The sequence below is a fragment of the Vollenhovia emeryi genome, unplaced genomic scaffold, assembly GCF_000949405.1.
Source record: "Vollenhovia emeryi isolate VEMERY1.0 unplaced genomic scaffold, V.emery_V1.0 DF939132.1, whole genome shotgun sequence".
Classification (NCBI taxonomy): domain Eukaryota; kingdom Metazoa; phylum Arthropoda; class Insecta; order Hymenoptera; family Formicidae; genus Vollenhovia; species Vollenhovia emeryi.
In genome coordinates, this window is record NW_011967234.1 from 2,548,649 (window position 1) to 2,570,292 (window position 21,644).

The 21,644-nt window shown below is 43.7% G+C and overlaps 2 protein-coding genes across 2 annotated transcripts in view; one reads left to right on the forward strand and one right to left on the reverse strand.

Annotated features, from left to right (window-relative positions):
* Positions 1 to 17: 17 nt before the first annotated feature.
* On the reverse strand, positions 18 to 4,206 carry LOC105568053 (UPF0704 protein C6orf165 homolog). Its single transcript, XM_012023417.1, has 13 exons — positions 3,768 to 4,206; positions 3,528 to 3,693; positions 3,276 to 3,456; positions 2,811 to 2,980; positions 2,299 to 2,536; positions 2,086 to 2,215; positions 1,680 to 1,787; positions 1,511 to 1,607; positions 1,323 to 1,390; positions 1,032 to 1,180; positions 874 to 972; positions 661 to 796; positions 18 to 374 (listed from the first exon to the last, which is right to left on the reverse strand). Exons 1-13 carry the CDS (start codon positions 3,858 to 3,860, stop codon positions 147 to 149), a joined length of 1,863 nt encoding a protein of 620 aa, XP_011878807.1. The 5' UTR covers positions 3,861 to 4,206; the 3' UTR covers positions 18 to 146.
* Positions 4,207 to 4,760: 554 nt separating this feature from the next.
* LOC105568054 overlaps positions 4,761 to 21,644 on the forward strand; it is an 89,059-nt gene continuing 72,175 nt past the window's right edge. Inside the window, exon 1 of the mRNA XM_012023418.1 lies at positions 4,761 to 5,598. Coding sequence (XP_011878808.1) covers positions 5,064 to 5,598 — 535 coding nt within the window. The 5' untranslated portion in view covers positions 4,761 to 5,063. The remainder of the gene's footprint in view (positions 5,599 to 21,644) is intronic.

The following is a 21,644-nucleotide window of genomic DNA, read 5'->3' on the forward strand; positions in this document are numbered from 1 at the left end:
TTCCAAATACATGTATGACCCGATTGATTATTCACAATGTGTGTATTCACTTGAAATGGTGTTTTTCCCTTCATTACATATCAATATTATTGAGACATTTATTGCGTATACAAGTTTGCACAACTATTTCAGAAATAACTTAAATTTTACAAATGGTCAAACTCATCTTCCAAGAACGATACAACGTGCTGATTGTCATCCCGCCTGCCTCGCAATCCAAATATGAATGTCATGAGTTTCTTTGTGTTTGTACAGCTATCTCTTCTAGTTTGAACCTCCTTATCCTGAGGCAGAGACGCTTGCACGTAAACACCATATCGGAAGTGCGAATTAAATGTCTGTGTGCTGCGCGTAACGCATCGACTTATATTTGCCTGAAAAATTATTATATGCAAAATTAGTACTTTTCAGCCACACTAATTAACGGAATTGAGAGACAATGGACAAATAAATTATGTGCCGAAATTATTCATAATGCGTAATATATATTGCATGTAATCGATCGAACGTGTCTCGTGATATATCAGAGCTTTACGAGAGGGCACGAAAATATCAGAGTACGGAGTTATTGAGATGGTTATCGCGAGATTTTTTCACAGTTCCTCGGACAGTATCTTATCAGTCAAGTATTCTTTTGTAAGTCGATAAAGTTTGACCTACCAAGCGCAGTGCTCTACGCTTGAGCTCCCAAACGCTGGAAGTGTAATCTTTATCAATGTAGGGCGGAAGTATGTGAACGTCCGTTTGAACTTTTTGATCATGACGAATCTTCAGCCGCAATCCTTCTTCCGTTAATCTTGGAAAAACAAATGTCTTTTTTTACACTTCTCGCTTATATAAGCGACAGAATATGATTACAATTAATAAGCTCACTCTTCCTGGCTTTGCATGGCTTCGATCTCTTCATGTAATTGAAACAGATGGATGTATTCCGCGTGATTGCGAACAAAATTGAGCGCGTCGTAAACGTATCTGTTAACAGTCGAAGCTGAGGCATATATACATTGTATTTATTTACAATAATGGAATACCTGTCGGGATCTTCTCCAAATTTTGCGGCTACTTCGGACGACTTGAAGGCATAATGCTTTCCTCTCCATTTCGCCACACCGTTGTTCGGATTTCCTGGTACGAGGGCTCCTTTGCCCGTCGCAAATGTCCACGCGCAAAATCCTAGAAACTAATGCATTCCTCGTTCCAGCATTACTTGGAAATGTACTCGAGTCTTTCGAGTAAAATCACGCAGATCTTTGTACGAACTTTAATTCTTTAAATTTCGTAAAATTATAAAAGCCTCGGCTGGTATAAATGCTGCCGGTTACCTCCAAGTTAATCTTCTCGAAGTCTTTAGTGACGTTTGGATAGTATATCAAACACTCTCCGCACTCTGCTGTAAAACCGAAAAGATATATGTCCGCTCCATATAAATATTTATGCGATCGAAATAAGATCGATGAGTAAATTTTCGCTTGCGCTCGATATTTATTATAATTTATGGAACTATCAATACTTATTAAATTTCCCATGGAACGTTCGAGTCTTTCAGCGTCGGTTAAAATATCCTCGGCAATATCTTCTAACTTTGTTTCGTCGTAAATATTCGCAGTCTATAATATAAATCATTCTAAATATATGTTCCGAAAGTACGTTTAGATCCATTACGGGCGAATGCTTAATACCTTATTGCTCAAGCTCTGTAATTCCCACAGGAAATTGTTGACGCTACTCAAAATGATCACCTCATCTTGCAGGCCCATCCATATATCCGCCAGATCAATAAATTGCGGCTAACAGGCAGAGTGTACATATATTATTAATCGCAATACGATTACGTTTACCGCGGACTACATTTATGAATTCATCAAACGTTCTAATGAATGTTTAATTATAACCATCCGGACTTCAGGGAAATATTATATTTTGTCACAAAATTCCCCCAATGACTAGTACATTTTAGTAAATGAGTTATATCTTGCATGCGGAACGGTGAGATTTTACACGAAAAACGGGGGATTCTGTGTAACTTCTGAGAATGATAAGTGTTAACAGAGCAATTATGTCGGGCATCAACTTGGTCGTATTTACGTAGACTTGAGTAGTAGGGATAGCCGTTCTGTATCGAACAGTGTCGTGGAGTTTGAAGAGTCGCGCTCGAAGACGTTCCATCAGACTCTTCACCGTGTTCTCGCTACGCTCCACATCGCTCAGCAGCTTTCTACGACAAGATCATTTTAGAAATCGTGTCAGTTGTCGATCATTTCTCCTTCGAAGAAATGTCATTTCTCTTTCGAGAGCCACCTGATGTAGATCTCTTGCTGGCGACTGGCAGTTAGCATTTCGATGGCCCGCTCGATCTTCCCGTCCGCGTCCGCTTCCTCCGAGCTGCAACATGCAGCATCCGACGCGTCGGTCGATACGCGCGTGACCGCGTTTTCCACGACGGCCGTGAACTTGTATATCTTGGCCATTAGCGGCTCTAACAGCTCGAGAATGGAGTTGCGGGTCTTCGTTAGAGCCTCTTGCAGAATGCTCGGCACTAAAAACAATCGTCGTCGCGATCACTCTTGCGATGCGAGACGCTTTCGTGCAGTTACAATGTCTGTCGCGACATCATCTCCGTTTAAAGCCATTCGGAGATTACCCTAGTAGCACAGAGCATTGACCAAACATTGGCCCAATATTTAGCCAATGCGCTGTGCTACTACTTTCTAAAAGTCAATCAGTGGATTCACTGTTTTCAGTGATAGTTCACTGATTGGTTTTTAGAGAGTAGGGATAAGCCGGCCGGATTAAAATTGTCCCGCCCTTACGATCGTCGATTCCCTCGCCACCGCGTTGACAATCTCTGTTAAATAGACGGATCCCCGCGACTAAACACATGAGCTCCATCAACTGCTCCTCCTTCTCTCGTTTCGGCAAAGTCACGTAGTGCGCCAGCTCGGAAGCCTGGAAGACGCTCTGCAACGCCACCGACACCTCCCTAATGTACGTTACATATCCAATTTTACGAGGAACTGAATACAACATACATGTAATTTCATATACAATTATTATTTGATGTCTCTTTATAATTTTTTGGTTAATGCAAATTTCAGCCCGTAGACGGGAATATTTCTTTTTATTCCCCCGATAACGATGCTGTCTTTGGCGCGAGGATGAATTTTTCATGATCGAGAAAATAGAAATGCAAGATGAAACGAACCGAATATTATCGATTTTGCTTCATTTTACATTTGAATTTTTATGAGGTTCGCGCGAATATAATCGACAATTACCTCAGATGTGATGGGACCGTGGGGCTTCCCAGACCGCTCAGAAGCGTTATCACCGCCAATATTTTCTGATATAACTTCTCCGTGTCCTTTCCGCTCTCCAATTTGCTGGTCTCGCAAATCTCGACGACCAGAGGTCCAGTCTTTTGGTGCAGTCGCAACCGATGCCTCTTGACAGTTTCGTCTGACGAGCGAAGTATGAAATCGCGATAGTAATTTCGACGTGTTATAAGCAACGTTCAAACGCACTTTTACCTCGATCGTGATAATGCTTGGCGAAGTACAGCTGACTTTTCAAAGTCACAAGACCGGGCCGGCTCTGGTCACACAGCCTCTCCGTCACGGCTTGAATCACCCTCGCATTTTCCTCGTTTCCATTTTCTTTCGTTCGGTACGCTGGATTTAATTGATACAGAGAAAGCTAAAAATTTTCGAGAACGCTCTTGTAACCTCGTACTTGTATTTTTAACAATATCTCATTGGTTATCAAATTACCAGAAACGAAGCCAAGTCCTTAGTTACCGAGGTCCCTTTTGCTTTACACTCGCTTACGATTCTTTTCGCCAACTCTCTCCGCGCGTTTTCCATTATGAGAAGCGAATGGAACAGTCGCCTCTCCAGCTGATTTTAGCAATTTTCATCTGCTACAGCCGTCGACTCGAACAAAACCATCCACCCGTAAAGTTTGATCGATACTTGCATACGTTGAAACAACCTGCGCACACCGATCGCACCAAAGTCTCGATGCTTTCCTCAAATATTATCAGTGTAAAATTAAAAATCAACAGGTAGACGGATTTACGCAAGAAATATTAACGTAAAGAAATGTGTCGTGCTTAAAATATTTTTTAGCAATTAATATTTGTTACGTATCTCATACTGTACCAAGCGTAAACTTTATCCTTATTAAGGTAGTTGTTTCGCGACAGTAATGCTGAAAAGTTTCTTCCAGACAGGAACCAGCACTCAATTATTACAATGATACGTCTTGATGCAATATTGTTCTAAAGAATACACTTACGATTGATACATAACGTAAAATAGATTCGAAAGTTATAGTTTGAGACGCTGTCGCCACATCTCTTACACTACACTCATGTCTACTGCATAATTCTTGTCATTTTTCAGCTTCAACTGTTTATATTGTTGGAACGGTTTTGATTTTTTTCCAGTTATTCGTTCTATTTTACTTTAGAACATATGTGTTTCTCATACGAATCTCACTCACCGTTAAGCTTAAAACAGATAAAATGTGCCACCATTTGCGTTTGCAAGCGCAAATATTAATATTTAAACGCATAATAATATTTCACGTGTAATAATATTACAACGAATTATATTGTTACGTGTAATAATTTTTTTAACGTGTTTTACACGTAATATTTCGTGTAACGTAGCAAACTATAACATTTTTGTTTCTAGAACTTTGGGACGGTCAGTTTTAATTTAATTTGTCTTATTTTGCACGCATTAGTGTAAAGAATAAACTGTAAAAATTTGAAACAATTCTCACATAAACGATTTTAAACAGGCAATAGAAGTCAGCACAAGACGTCACGTGTGAAGTATATAAAATATTTATTGTTAAATACGCACGCAACACACATATACAATTATTCATATATGTAATACATATCGCTTTATGAAAATGAATCTACCAATAATGCTGATTTCATCTAACGTGACGCATGGTTTCGTCTGAGAAATGAAAACGGACGCGATCTGTCTTCAGATAATAGAAAGCCTCGCGAAAAGCAGAGCTTCTCGCGTATCCGGTCTGCGTGTCGTCAAATGTACGAGCGAAATCGGCTCTCCGCGGGCCGTCGACGACGTATTGCCGAAATCGCGTTTGAATTCCGTGCGCGACGGCGCGCCCGCGATCGTGCGCGCTCGGCCGTCTCCGGCGCCATGGTGGGGGAAAGGGGCGGTCGGCCGAACAGAGGTGTCGCAACGGTCTGCGCGTTCGCTGCCAGTCGGGCTGGGTGGTCGGTAACGCGAGTGTGGTGCGTGCGCGCGCGAGCGACAGACGCGAGACAGCCAACGTGCGAGGAGCGTGCCGCGTCGTGTCGCGAGGGAGCTGCGTTGTTGTCATGGCGTTGGCGTGAGCCGCGGTCGACGTGCGTCCAGCCAGCCAGCCAGCCAGCGGTGTCGAGTCTCAGGAACATGGCGCGCGATTCCCGGCGCGCCGACCCGCGACGCGTCGTCGCCGTCGAGAGCGGCGGCGGTGGCGGCGGCGGCGCGGCGGCGGCGAGGCGCAAACTGGTGCTGGTCCTCCTGACGTCCCTCCTGGCGATCGCCGTACCTGCCGCATACGCCGAGAATCAAGGTGAGTCACGCCAATGTTTGTCTCTTCCTTTCCCCGGAGCGCGTCGGAGCACGTCGCGTCCACCCCGGGCTTCGTTAACGTTTGTCTGGCGACGCGCGACGCGCGCCTCCAGCTGATCCGTCGCGTCCCGCGACCGCGTGCGTGCGATTTCACACGATTGATTTTATTTCGGAGCGGAGAGTAACGTCCGCACTTTTCGAAGCCTCGTTTTCAAGGTCGTTCGACGTTGCTCCTGCGCTCCGTTGTTCCGCGTGGTGCGCCTATCGTTACGCGTTCGTCGGTGCCGAAACGCGGCGTGAAACGGAGTAATGCGACGGATTTGCTGTGTTTTTTTTTCAACTGGAAGGGACCCGCGGCTATAAATTCGTGCGCCGGCGAGGATACGTGTGTTATTTGCATCGCGTAAACAACCGCTGTAGCTCCGGTTTCTCCGCGTTTCACTCGCGGCGCGCGTACTCGATAACAACGTCGAAATATCGGTCGCAGTATTCGCAAATTGTCTCGTCGATTTTCTGACAAGTCACTTAACAACCACGTTCGTTTTTTCCGCGTACAAATACGGCGAGTTGGCACGGGTATCATTTTATCCTTGTTGCTCGCTGCACGCTGAAAAAGGCAGACGCCTGCGACGATTTGCGTCGCTAAATGGAAAGCGCCGATAGACAGTCTAGTGAGAGATACGTAAAATTAACACGGACGCGAGTCCGAAAAGCGTGTCGCGTACCCGCGAAATACGACTGTGCCGCGATTCACGGGAGCGAGAGAGCGCTCGAGCGGCGCGCTTTACAAATTTGATATTTTAATTGAACAAATTGCCGCCGCGAACTCAGAGAGCCTGGCGGTCTATAAACGCGCGCTATTCAGGCGCGACTCCAGTTTTTTTTGCTCCGAGGGGAGGGAATAGAAATTTGGTCGTGAGTTTTGGGGCAAAGAGAACGAACACGGCCGGGTAACGTTAATAATTGAATGACACGTTCCGACGAACGCGGCAGAAATCGACAAAGTTACCTAATTGACGTCGTTCACCGCATAAAAATAGTCTTTTCTTGGCGCGATCGATTCGACGCGCGATTCTTTGCACGGCGAATCGCTTTGTTCGCGCCGCACACGGCGACGCGCGTTGCACTTTCATGGCCACGCGACGTCATTGCCGTGCGATTTCGTTTCGGGCGCGTGTGGTCGTCGCCCTCGCGCGATATGGACCTCAGCTTCCTCGGGGGAAATTGTCACCGCGGAGCGCAGTCGCCTCCGCGAGAGCGGATTCCCTCGCGAGCCGCGTTTAAGTGGCTAGGAACTATTGTGGTTACATCGTGTTTTATGCGCGGCTACACCCCGTCTGGAGACACTTTTCATAAATATTTCTATATCGTCACGTCGCGCGCGCTCTTGAGGCAACCCGCACTCGTCGAATTAATTCTTACGCGTCGCGTTACGTAATTTCGCTCCTAACCTCGGACTTTGATATACTTTGGAGCTTGCATCGTTTCTCGTATTAATGTACGTACACGGAGAGAATTTTCTCGTAAATTTCACCCTGAAAATCTTGTAATCGTGGGACAACGTGGCGTTTTGAAGAACTGTATATGAGAGTTTTTGAAAATTTCACCACACATTCTATTAGCAAAATGTATACTAATTGTAAGCATATAATTACACTGTAAAAAAATTACGTGTAAAATTACAATTAATATAGTGGGTAATATTGGGACCATCTGTTAAAGGTGTATATTTACATATGTCAGTAAATTTACACCTTGTAGGTAAAATTATTACCTTGTGTAATAAGTAAACCGCTTGCTTTTAATTGTGTAAATTTTACAATTTTTATAACTTTTTGTGTATAAACAAGTATTTACACAACAAAGTAAAAAATTTTTGTAAAAGTAGATAAATTTATATATTTCTGTTATCGATTGTGTAATCGCTACACTTATTATGTATATAATTTTACATACTTTTTATAGTGTACCAGTAAAATGCATGGTAAAATTTCAAAAAAGTCTCAGAAAATTCTTCGAAATGCCGTGTTGTTCAACAATTACTTGATACACTTAATACCTTTCCAGGATAAATTTTAAGAAAAAAATCCTCTCCGTGTAGAGACAGAGGTACGAGATATCACGCTCCGCGATTTTATTTGTAATATTCGAGAGAGATTTCCCAGCGGAGGGGGGGGGGCAATTTTTGTTTGACATTTCACCGTTAATTATGGGAATATAAACGCAACGCGCAAACAGCGGCAGTGTTCGCTAACGATCGTCAAAGGATCGTGTGTAAAAGAGGACCGTTTTATCTTCAATATCGAAAATTGATAAGCAAACAAAGTTTGATTGCTTATCGGGAAAACGATGTAATACGAAACGGTTAAAATGAAAGCGATGTACTTTTAATAATCTGCATTGCACCAAACTGATTCGCGTAAATATTTTGCTCGCTCAGCTCGAATGTATGCACGTATAATATTCGGACTTACATATTGCCCCGCACGATCTCTTCGTTTCCTATTAGTATATTTTTACGTTGCAATTTCTGACGCGTCTTTCAAAGCAACATACTCATTGTCGCAACAGGAAATGGGACGTAAAGAAAAAGTCCATGGAGAAAACAGCAGGGTTGGAACGGTCATAAACTTATTTTACTCCGCCGGCCGTTGTTTCCTTGTAAAATAACGTCTCGTAGTAAATTCCATTGCGAAAATTACGGCGTGACAGTCACCGCGTTTACGCCCTGAGAAGGACGCGCGATGAATCACGCCAGGCTTCTTTGTATCGACGACCTTTCCGAGGCACGAACGTAATTACGTAAATCGCCCCACGTGCATCTCGGTGACTTATTCATTGTAAATGAGACTGCAATTGCCTGGCTACCGCCTTTCGAATGCACAACTGCTTGTTGGAGCATGAATTCGGAGTATTTCGATTAAGCGGGAGCCTCGCTCTCTTTAAGGGCCAGTTTCACAAACGTTGCTTAACTGTTAAGCGAAGGTTAATTGATTCTCTGTCTCTACTTAGCCCCGGTTTCACCAACGTCGCTTAACTTTAAGCTTAGCTTCGTTCTTTGTCTCTTTCTAACTGTTATTCTAGAAAAAGACAAACGTGAATTAAACCGAGATTAAAGTTAAGCGACGTTTGGTGAAACCGTGCCTTAAGAGTCAGCTTCACAAACGTTGATTAACTGCTAGCCGAAGGTTAATTGATTCTCTGTCTCTTCTTAAATAATAAGGCTCAGTTTCACCAACGTCGCTTAACTTTAAGCTTAGTTTAATTCGTTGGTTGTCTCTTTCCAACTGTTACTCTAGAAAGAGATAAACGTGAATAGAGATAAGCGACGTTCGGTGAAACCGGGGTCTAAGACGGAGATGGGAGTCGACTAAACTCTGGTTAGCAGGTAAACCGACGTTTGTGAAACTGGCCTAAGTAAAGATCGCAGCCTTACAAACTCGAATCGATTCGAGCTCGCGAGATCTTCCTAATTACGCACCGCGGACGGTCCTTCGAAACAAGCGTAGCACTCGTATCGATTAGAGTTTAAATTAAATTTTTACCCGAGTTGTCCCGTCCGATCATTACGGATAGTTATTGAATGATGAATCGTCGCTTTTGGTTCCGCCGCGGTTCGACACGTGTATAAATAATATCCCTCGTGTGTAAAAAAAGGTATCCCCGACAAAAGGCACCGTGGAATTTATATCCATTGTTAGACCGGAGCAGGAGGGGAAGGGGACCGCCAGTTCGTCAGTGCAGTCGATAAAAATTTATGGGAGTATGTTGAATGTAAATGCGATGGCGGCGCGGGTCCGCGTGAAAGATTTATAGGGATTTACATTACGATTTATTTATCCTTTCTGGTCACACGTGAGGCGGAGAGCGCACGTTGGACCTCCTCCCCAAAAAAGTCCGCCTTAACGTCCAATCGATCGCATTGCGAAATTCTTTTCGCGTTTCCTCTGCAACGCGGGGAAATACCGCATAGGGGCGATGAAATAAATTCCCTTGGCCATATTAAAGATAAGTATCGAGGAGAAAAAGGAGACGCGGGATAGCGCAATGTAATTATATCCTTCGAACGTATATCATCAGCGTAAATCTTGGGGATGGCTAAATCTGCCGTGCTTTCGCGCTCGCAGCGCCGCATGAAAAAGCCGCCAGCTGCAAATGAGTGATGTCAGAGTGCCCGGGCGATATGTAGCGCGGTGGGAAAATGGTTAATCGCACTCGCGCCGGAGACGGAATAGAGACGTACGAGCTTTATGTCGGCGATGCGTTTAGCCTTCTGCGCGTTTCCTCGCGGAGGCTAGAACCTCTCTCGGTGCATCGTACATCACTCGCCTTCCTCAAATCGCGACTCCGGGATGCCGCGTTCCTCCGCGAGAAATCACTTTTGACAAGCGGTTATCATCGGGGTTACCGGAATGCCGGCCTCGAACGATTCGTTCGCGGGACGATCTAATCGCAGGCCATTCTGCCAATCGGCTGAACACCCTCGAGTTCCCGTGGACACACGTCGCAAAATTATAAATATTGACTTTGTTTAGTACCGGCGTTGCGAACTCGCGACTCCAAGTCCCGCTAGAGCTCGTTATTCTCTCGTTCTTCTCGGAATGCTCGGCAGGCCGTGAAGGTACCGGCAAAAAGACCTTGAAGCTACCACTTGGTACTTCAGCGTACTTGGTACTGAGAGCCGCGGATCTTATCTAACAACTCTCTTTCGCCATTCGATGATTTCTTACCGTACACTCAACCCTCCCAGCACCCGTGCGCCACATGTCTTTCGGCTTCTTAGTTGCCTCACAATTAAGATCGTTATCGGAATATAAATTCTCTGAAATCTTTCTTGCATCTCTAATATTTCAAAATATACATTAACGGCAACATCGTATTATAATAAAGTGGATAGATTATCACACAACGGCGCACAATATTTTTAACAAAGAACAAAACGTTTTATACCTCTTTCAACCTTTTGCCTTTCTCTTTCTTTTTCTTCTTTAAATTCTGTCGTTCGGTTTCGCGACTCTTAACAGAGGATATGACACTCGGAATAGGAATCCGTCCGCTTGAAACGCTTTGCATTTCCGGCCCCGACCCGAGAGAGCGAATCATCGCCGGTTGAGTCACAGTCGTCGAGCCGAACATCGTTGCACACTCGGAGCGAATGGATCGCTGTTAATCGATGATTAACGCGGTCCTCTCGACGATACCGACTTACGAGCCGAGGGTGCTTCTTCGGATCGGCGTGTTATTCATTAAGCATTCGCTCGTAACGGCGAGTGGCGTCTAGAGGGTCGATCTACGGCGACTTGGTTTAAATGCCAGGACAAATTACACGTTGCCTCGTCCGCGAAGATGTCGCGCGAAGAAAATGCCGGTATCGCCGTCGTAATTTATGTATCAAGTATCGACGTTGCGTTATAAATCACGCTTATCGTGGATTGTCTCGCTGCTACCGTCATTTTTTGACGTATTTCAGACCGAGCTGTTTATACCAAAAGCGCAATGACAAATGTATCGCGCCTCTTTCGTTCTTTTTTTTTTATTTTAATAAAACCTCGATGTAAAACGCGTAAGCGTGCGTCGCACGCGTCTATGTACAACATTTTCGGAAAATGACTTTGCAAACTCGTTCAAATGATTGATTATATCATAATAGGTGCCTCGCAAAATGTGTTTCAAACAGGTTTCCACGGTGTTCAAAACATATAAAAGAATGCCACTCTTTTTTTGCATAAATATCTGTCACTATTCGCTTTTATCACGGCAGCGTAAATTCCCGCGATATTGCAATTAAAAATTGATTGAGTAACATGAACGAATTCTATAACATAGTGATATCGAAACGCAAAATAACAGAATTTTGTATTTAAATACGAAGGCCAACATATTTTCCGTCTGTAAATACGTGTGCGTTTATGAGTATGTGTTAGCGTAATCTGAAATCCATGAAATATGAATCTGAAAAGGGGGGCACTTTGCAGTGGCATTAATAACGCAAATAATTTATAATAATAACTGAAATAATTTAGCCACAAAAATCAGCGGTAAACAATCGTTTTCAAGAGGCTCCAATAAACACAGACTATTCTTTACGCGTAATATAAATCCTCACATTTCAATCTTGTGTATTTTTCACATAAATATAACCGAGGCGGAAACCGCTGGCCAGAATCTTGTACACCAATGCCCACTAATGCCCGGCGGGCATTACTTTATCTTATCTTATTTTATCTTATTTATCTTGTTTTATCTTATTTTACCTTTATAATGCCCCAGCAAGGCCTAATGCCCAAAAGATGCCTAAGTAATGCCGCAAATCTGTCCACCACAATGCCCTCGGCGGTTTGCCCCTCGAATATAACAATTGAAAACGGTTTTACGAGCTTACTCAAGGTTGACGCGTGAGAAAATCAATGTATTATCGTGTGTTTCGTCATATCTTTTTATTTCAATATCCCATAAATGAACCATTCCGAAGACGACTCTCGAATCTGATAATAACTCACAATAAATTTCGCAATCGCGTGTATCGACCCACGGGCGCTTCCCACGTATCGCGCGGACGAAGGAAATTAATTACTCTCGTGCGGTTTCATCGAGTGGAAGCAATCGGAAAGGCATATTAATATTTTCATACTCTCTCTCTCTCCCCCCCCCCCGTCGACGCGCTCGTTCAACGACGGGGGGTAAAAAAAAGTGAGCAAGTGAGAGATTTTCCGGTCTCGCGCGGATGTCGGCCCCAGGGAGAAATCGATCGGAAAATTCGCACAGTCGGACGGAACGACGCACGAGGTGAAGCACCTCGTTGTATATAAAGAAAAAAAAATGGAAGGTCCGCCCAATCGATTACGTTCGCGGGATACGTCAGCTTTGTCGGGTGGCGTATAGCTCCGGCCGAAGTAGGTAGTCCGGTCGAGAGCTACTATTCGACGCCCAAGTCGCTCGTTAAATTCTCAACGCCGTCCCATTTACCCACTTTGCAATAAAATCGACGGTATATTAGTAACAACGGGCGGCCGATAAAAGACTTTATTGCGAGAGTGAATGCATTCGTCTTCGCGCTGGGCCCGCGCAGCGTTTCACGCGAACAATTTTTACCTTTGTTCGTTATACGACGCGACCCGATTCCGCGACCTCGCTTCGGAGCGCAGGACCCGCACCGGTCGCCATTACTTCGCAATTGCGTTAGCTTTACGTCGCTTCAATGGCCACGTTCATACCGAAGAAGACGCGAGAGCGTTCCCGGGTGCGCGCGTATGATTAAAAGTTAGAGCGGCATTAAAGACGAAGCTCTCGTTTGTAGCCGCTATTCGAAATTCTTCGCGATTCCGCCTCCCCCGCTCTCTTTGCACCGCCTTTTCCGAGACCTTCACTCGTCGGTACTATAAGTGTGCAATTCGCACGACCGGCTAACTGTAAAGCGCAGCGTTAACAGACCCGTTATATCGCGAAGAACGTAAACGCGATGCGCGCGGCGTCACGTCGTTGCTTATGCCATAAATGCGAGATGACTCGTAAACCCGGTAGGGGTTTTTTTTTTTAAATCAAAGTAGCGTGTGACAATTAATTTAAGATCGAAATTGACGTTTTAAGTACGCCGCTGTTTGAACACTTGCTTTGTAACCGGGCAACTTTACGTTCCGCACTCGTCGTCCGCCCCGGTGGAGAGTTTTCGTTAGAACGCACATCCCGTGTCTCGAAATATTCTTTTTGATAGATTAATCGCGCTCCACGTGCGCGAGCTCGTGCGCCGCCTAACCGGATTCGCCCGAGCCTGTGAGCGGCTTTTTGAAATCGACTTGATGAGTCATCCATACGGCGCGCTCGACTCATTAGTCGGAAATTAAAGCACATTCAAAAATCCCGTTTGCCGCTCATTAGAGTCCTCTTCCGCATAAATACCACCATTAATAATCGATTCGCTGGCGTATTTCGATGGCAATTAAACCGCCGTAAATACGCCAAATTCATCACTCTCCGCGTGCTGGATGCATTTGTAGAGACGGCGAGGGTTGATGGAGTAATAACAGTTTACGAGTTTGCGCGAGGGGGGCCCGCACGCACCGGTAGAAACTCATTACCATTTTCGATTGTATTACAACCGATCGTATAAATAATTTGTTCGATGTATCGCGCAGCGCGATAAACGTTGGAAAATAAATTGCGCTTACTAGTGCTCCAACGCGTTTCCGGATTACATGTCATGAATATAACATTGCATTTTTGACTATAATATCGATACCCGCCGTGCGATGTAATCGCGATCGAATTTATACGATCCGCTCGAAAGCGGATGTTTTGTCAAAATGTGTTTACACACGGGAAAATTAATATCCCTTATATAATAGTTTATTTCAACTTTTAACATGTCAACCGATGAATACGATATTATGTTTTAACGGTCTACTGTGCGCAAAATATCGTATTAATAGCTATCGAGTTTCTGTGATGAAATATCAGCGCAAATTAATATCAATGTTCCACCACGCGCGGCATTAAAGATGCAAAACACGGGACTAAAATGGTTGATGATAAGTGGATTACTTTTTTCTTGCAGATATTCAAAGCTGAAACTGCAAACCTTATTTTCTAGTAATGTACCCTATTGTATTCAGAACGCTGCTACAATCTCGCAAATTCATATCCGGTTTAGTGAATCGTTCTATGGTGAGAGGCAGGTCAATGCGGTGCAATCCCGATGAATATTGTTATCGCGATTGCATTAGCGCGCAGTCGTTGACATAGGTCGTTGGCACAATTCCATCGATACCCGAAACGCTCCCGTTGCTAATTATCCTAATTGCAAGCCGCATATTCCATGGCTCGACTGTATTACCCATAGAATTGAAATCAAATTGTCCAAATTATCCCATAGCGCGATGTAACGCGGTAAAAGTATATTTATTCCACGCGAAACAGTTCTTATTATCCATCGAGTGGAGCACGTGTTTATCTCATACCTCATCTTGCGAATTGTCGCGCTTCGGTTTAAAGTTAAAGAGGCCTTTTTCGAAGCTAAATAATTCTGTGAATCGCAGAATGATTTGAAATAAAATATTCACAAAAACAAAGGTATATACCGCTGAAATAAAAAATGTTATATTAAACGTGCAACGTAATCCGCATTCTGGAAATGTGTTCTCCCTCTTCTCTCAATATACGCTTAACTTTTTAAATTCTATAAAAAAAATGCACATATACCGTATCGTTACGAGTTAGTGTGTTTCGAAAAAATGAGACATTCTTGTAGTTACAGTTCGACGACCGGTGCGGTTTCGGGAGACTCCTGTTTCGCAAATTTTATTAAAATTTCTCCCCGCATATTCATATTCTCGAATCAGGTGCCTCGTAGAGTAGCGGTGGATAACAAAGGAAGGAATATCGTGAAGCGTTTGGAATAGAAAATTCGGATTGTATGAAATATCGTTTCTATTGCTGAGGGGCAAACGCGCAGAGGCATCGCGGTCTGCGGGGTCGAGACTTTATTTTGTGGGATGCGAGAAAAATTCGCCGCTTTTGCTCCGTTCTGCCGCTCGATTGAATGTATTCGCCGGGCGGGGATGCAGCTGTCGAGAAAGGCAATGAAACTTCGCCCGCGTTGCTTTACCTTTCTTCCTCATTGTGTCGATGTCAAAACGCTCCATCGAGCCACCGGGTGCTCTCCTCTCCCCCCCCCCCCTCTCCACCTGGAAGAATAGAAAAGGGAGCGTCGCGGCGGTTTGCTCGGACAGAGAAAAAGATAGAACAACGAAATGCGAAAATTGGACGTACTTGGCGAAGAAGTAGTCAGAGTGCTTTCAAAACGGACGCTCAGATACTGCAAATTACACGAAATAGTAGAAAATATTTATCGCGGCGTCTTTTAATAAATTGCCTCTACGTGCTGAGAGTAAATTTATAAATAAAAAGAAGAAATGATGAGTAAGAGAGAAACTTATAATTGAATTGTAATTTACTTGCGAGTAAAAAAGCAGAAATATAGAACTGAACTTTTAATAAGAGTTAGCTCTTTTCGCGGGAGAGAATCGCAGCATTGAAATTTATGCGGGGCGAAGAAAAGACGATAAATATGTCATTGCAAAATGAAAATTATCGCGCTGTTACAGTTATGAACGTGGAAGTTGCCCAGAACCGTTTTACGTAATAAGCATCTAATTGCAGCATTATTCTCGTTGATTCACTTTTCTCATTTCTTTCGGAGATTTGTTCTTCGTTAGCGCGGCCGAGAGATTGTTTAAACGATCAATTAACAGGAGAATCCGCCAGGTCTACGAAAAATATTTTTCCAAAGTATATCTAAGGCACGAAGAAAGTTAGGATTCTCGGGGCCCAGCACTTGGTTGGCTCAGCAGAAAACGGTCTATTGTCAAACTTAATGGTTTAATCGGCTGGTAATGGAGAAGACCACCGCTTCGTCTCCGCCCACCATGGCGAACAAAGCGTTTCTTGCTGCGGGCGGGCACGGCGACGCGACGCGACGCCGACGCGACGCGACGCGACGCGACGCGACGATGCATCGCGCTCGCAGCAAGAAAGCTTACGTGAAGACGATGGGCAATGATGCGGTGCATCTACGTGTAATGTATGTCTCGAGAGTATACCGGAGTGCATTAGGTACATTGCGGTGCACCTGGGGCGTTCTGCATAAAATTGCGAGTATTGCACGGCAGAGAATGAGCGAGAAAGATGATAGCTACCGCCTGCATCACTTGGGAGATCGTGTCATTTCCAGCGCTATCGTCCGAGTCCTCTAAGTGTTTGAGATAAAACATTGGAGCCGCGAGAATCGTCGCGTCTCTTTTTCGATTATTAAAGTTGGAATGATACGTAACCATCGATCGCGCTTGTTCGCCTCCACTTAGCTAATTTGTCTCCATCCATTATCGCGCGCTGCGAAATTAGACAAAATATCGCCGAGATTTATCACGCGGTGCCAGGGGAGACGCGATAATTGATAGCGCTTTTCAGAACGATCGTATAGGAAATCTCAATCACGCGGCGCGGATTTAAGCAGGGGCTTCGTAGAGAACACGTCTCTCGGACGCGCTTCGCGAGTGCTGCTCGAAAGCGTTAAACTCAATGAGAATGATCGACGACGGCGACAACGGAGAGACGGGCTCGTGCCATGCGTGGGCGATATGTACGGCCAAGTGTAGGCGAACCGTGCCAGCCGACGTGTCATCCGCGTCACTCGCAGATTGGCACGAATAGGGGATAAGGCGTGTTCAAGTCTGATATCGATACCGCTTGACCATCCTCCGGCCTTTCGAAAATATTTCAATATTTTGCGATGACCTGGAATAAAGAAATACTTTGAAAATACAGCGATTTTCAGCAGTGCTGAAATAACAGAGAATTATTATTGCAAACGACCGGTATTTATAAGTGCACAATATCTTCTACGCGGTATGGTTGATATTTTTATTTTACATCTCGGCGACAGGTTGATATCCTTTTTATATATCCAAATGGGAACGTGTTAAAAGTAATGTTAAGACGAGTGATAAACCGCTGAGGGCATTGTGGTGTACAGATTTCGGGCATTACTAGGCATTTTTGGGGCGTTGGTGTGTGTTATTTGGTCTTGCTGGGACGTTATAAAGAATCTAAAAAGAGATAAAACAAGATAAGCTAAAGTAATACCCACTGGGCATTCGTAGGCATTGGTGTACATGATTTTGGTTTACTCCTCGTGTCAAGAGTATCAGCGCTCTCTATTTCGGTGTTTTAGTAGCCTTGCGTCAGTGTTATTTTAACACTGATATTTTTATGGGATGGCTTGGTATCGATAATTTCTTTTCCACGCCGAGATAAGTCGAAGGAAAATTTTTATATATTTTCGCAACCTCTCCGTCATATTACAGATTTCCTAAAAGAAGTTTGACAAGTCTTCGCAGGGAACTTCATAAGCTTTCTAACTTCGGTGGACTTTGTTAACAAGGATGCCGCGTAAACGAAATTAATTACTGTAAAATCCCAGGGGATTTATATAACATTTCATACATTAGTATCGCTGATGAAGAAACTACCGGATTTCGAACTTTATGACGATGTAAAATCAGATTGGGGTGGACGTAGGTTCTGTTGTTGATTTTGTTGTATCATTGTCAATATGGATGAAGCTAAAATGTCAAATTCTGGGGTACGTACAATACGTTTGTAAAAAAAAATCTTTCACTCCGTATTTTTTTTATTTAAATTGCTCCGAAGATATCTTCTTTTTAAACAACGTAGGGTAAATACTCTCCTCGCAAACTGATTTGACTGTAAGTAAGAGTAAAAATTACGATTCCTCTATCGGAATTCACGACGCATTCATTGGCTTCGTATATTAATAATCGATATGAATCGATCGACCTTGGATCTTCTACGGATGGCTAGTCCTAGATTCGCAATGCGCGTGGGCGCTTCTAATGCTAGACACGAATTATAATCTGCATCAAACCGAAAACAGCGTTCATATATTACGAGACCTCAATTGTCTGTAGGAGGTGTGTACATCGAATCTTGCATAATGTCGAAAAGAGCGTTTAATATGCGGCGATGATGTACGGGGATGGTGGAAATTTAAAGACAATTGTATATTAAAATACGAAATAATTTTACACCACGTTAAATGGATCTTCGAATTAAAGCTGCTTTCAACTGAAAAAAATCAGAGAAAGCGAGTTCTTTAAAGGAAATATACAAGAGCATTCTCTCTTTAATGCCAGAGCTCAACTTGTTTGTTGTCCATTCTGTTTCACTGAGATCCTTTCGCGTTTCCTTTTTATTTTCCTGGGATATACTTCTGTCTTTTCTCGCTGTTATCCTAAGTACGCACCTCGGTCGAGATAATCCCCCCTCATGTTCCGCGCTGGTTCCGCGCGTTTGTTTCAATGCGCGTCATGCCCGCCGCCGACAGATGCTGGCAGTCCGCTTCGAAAATACGAATCTTCCACCCCACCCGCGTTCTCTTTCTCGAGCTATATCCGTAACGGGTTTAACCGTCTGCCGAGAACGAGCGCTTTTTATCTAAGGTCCTTTTTACGCGGTCACCGAGCCCGTAAACTGCCTTCGTGAGATCCGCGCACTGGGACGATATAAGGAATCCGTTCCCGCGGGAACAAGTCAACAGGGTTGATTGTTTCACGGATATATTGTCATTTAACGAAATGCAGTGAAATTTCCACACCTCGATCCATCGACCGCATTCCGTTCGTATACACTCGTAAAGACGTCTTATTCGTATGGAAAATTCTTTTAACCCTTTGAAGCATGGTGGTAACCCACGTTACCACCTCAACTTCTTTACTTTTTGACCGAGGGGGAAATCCCTGAGGGCATTGTGGTGTACAGATTTGCGGCATTACTGGGCATTACTAAGCATTTTTTGGGCATTAGCTTGGGCATTAGGCCTTCCTGATTACGGTATTTAGGGACTCATCAAGTCCGCGTCGTTAGCTCTGGGTAGTGCCAAGAATGAGTAAATTCTAAGAAATGATCAAATTTCAATTTTGCATCCGTCATTCCGCGCGCGTTTTTTTTATGTTCTATAAGAATTTTCAACTGGAATTTAAATTCCATGGATCCTAATAATATCTAAATAATGTTTCTTAGCATAGTTGAATTACAGCTGAATGATGTTATACTTTAAAGTTTTGAATTCCGCCATCTTGAATCGGCCATTTTAAATTATGAAAATCTGATAACGGATTCGTAATCAGCGACTCCAAAAACCCTGGTATACAAAGTTTCGCAAAAAATGGTTCAATAGAAAAATGTATGTTTCAAAGGGTTAAGGGAAGATCTCATCTAAAGCGATCAATCGGACTTGACTTGTTACTAAAGAAAATAATATTTTTCTAATATTCCATCAAATTTATTCCCGGTATTCAATTCTACTATTATCGCACATTACAATCACGGAGGTACGTGTTAACCAGCGCGTTTAATCAAAACCTCAACGATGCAAACACTTGAAGGATGTAATTGAAGGGTCGGAATAATTTGCGAGCGTACGGAAGTCCGCGCAGGAACCGTCGTCCGCGAAGACACGTCCGATGAAATACCTAGGATTCTGTACGTGCGGCGATTACGGAATCGCTCCGCTGAATCGCCCGCGCGCGCGCACTCTCGCCTAACCCATTTTCATAGCCAGGAAGGTCAACGATGGAGTGCGATTGAATAGGTGGATTTATGCCGCGTATCCGACATCGGGGAGGCCCCCCTTTTCGCATGACATCCATTGTAAGTCCGACTTTTATTGAGGGAGACCACTTCTAATCGCAGTCTCTTTCTCTCGCCTTTCTAAACACCGTTGAACGCCGAACGGTAAGAAGAGAGGTATGTTAGATTCGTAGTGACTCAATGAGTCAAATTTGGCTCAATGAGTAGTCGCCACAGCTCCTACTCATTATGTTGTTACTTTTAGCCATCATGTGTGGTAAAGTTTATTATTTTGACACCAATTGTAGTTAAAAATCAACTACACTTTTTATTCGAACCATTTCATGGATTCTTTTAACTCCATTGTTTAATTTACTCTATGGTGGCGACTACTCATCGAGTCTTAACACTACAAATTTAACAGTGTGAAACGATTGGTAATAATGCACGCACGGTGCCTGCTCTCGACACCCGATTCCTTAATACCCATCGTTGTATCGCCGTACGGTTTGTCGTAGGAGAGCACTATTGAGCGTTATACGATGTAAGGACACACAGGGTACGCGCGTTACCAAACGAATGACCCTTAGCGGTCCGCGTAAGCCGTGAGAGAAGCACCATAAAATGCATAAATACGTTATGCCGTCGCGTCATGTTCCCTCGTGATTAACGTCCTTTGTACATACAACTTTCATTCATTTCCGCTCCGTATCCTCTTTCACCGTTCTAAACGCAACGCTCGTTCGGGAATCGTGTGACGCGTGCCAACGATCGCCATATGTTCGTGCCACGTTAATAACTTCGACCCTTCCCTTCGTATTAGCTGATCGGTATTTTGGGAACGGCAACCAATTTTTCCCCCCGACGATAATTACACGTTACCGTCGGCTGATTTGACAGAGTAATTAATTATGTAAAATTAACGGAGAGCCGGAGCTGTCTGTTAAAAAAGTGTAAAGGGAGCATATTCGTCGTGGCATCCAATTTGTTTAATCTTATCGTCGCTCCAAAGCACAAACATCGATGTAACGGTACAACCATCGGTAAGCCATGGTATGGCAATATGAGATCTCGACGACGTGTTTCTCAGCCGTCACGTTCGATTGCTTCTCCACGGGCGCGCTACGACGGGAGACACGTTCTCGCTTCGACGCGAGTCATCTGGAGCCAATGTCGTCGCTTCACGCCGCATCTGCCTGTGGGTGACTCAAAGCATGCGCTGGCTGACACGAAGCACAGCCACGAGCGACAGAATCAGCAGCAACCAACCGCGGCGCATCGACAAACTTCGCGCTCAGGTTCTTCCGGTAGTGATGTAGCAGCATAATTACACCGTGTGCGAACCGTGGAAATTACGCAAATCAGCTATAAATGATTCCTACTTTAAACGCGACTAAAAAGACTCGCGGGACTTGAGTGTTTGCGAACCGAGGCGCGAGCGTGTGATTCATCGTCAACACTTTGTTCAGTCATTCGGTCATTAAATACGTCGTTAATATTGCCGCGATATTCAAGTTTTGACGTCAATTAATGAGCAAAACGTAGACACAAGACTCACCATTCTCAATTTATTCTGATTAAAAAAAAGGTCGGTTTTAATACGTGTTTTTTTCTGTGCGTCGTTTGCAAACAATTCAAGTTTATTAAGGTTTAATGTATTTAGCAATTCAATTTTTTTAAATAAAAATGTTTAGGCGATTTATACAAATTTTTATGTATAAAACATTTTTATTATACATGCGAAACATGAAACATATGTTTCGTATCTCAATATCACAGGATTACGTAGATATAAAAAGTTGCGAGTGTTATTATTTTAGCAGAGGGACAATTTTTTAAAAAGTCGACCAGGCTGGCAAAAGGTGATCTTTATTTAAGTCACATGTGTAAAAATTTTCTCTTTGT

What these genes read in the sequence shown, in the direction of transcription:
- LOC105568053 (XM_012023417.1), bottom strand. Translation starts at nt 3,860, where the DNA reads ATGGAAAACGCGCGGAGAGAGTTGGCGAAAAGAATCGTAAGCGAGTGT. An exon ending in AGGACTTGGCTTCGTTTCTG is followed by an intron (nt 3,694 to 3,767) that starts GTAATTTGATAA and finishes GAAAATTTTTAG; the next exon opens with CTTTCTCTGTATCAATTAAA. An exon ending in ACGGTCCCATCACATCTGAG is followed by an intron (nt 2,981 to 3,275) that starts GTAATTGTCGAT and finishes AACGTACATTAG; the next exon opens with GGAGGTGTCGGTGGCGTTGC.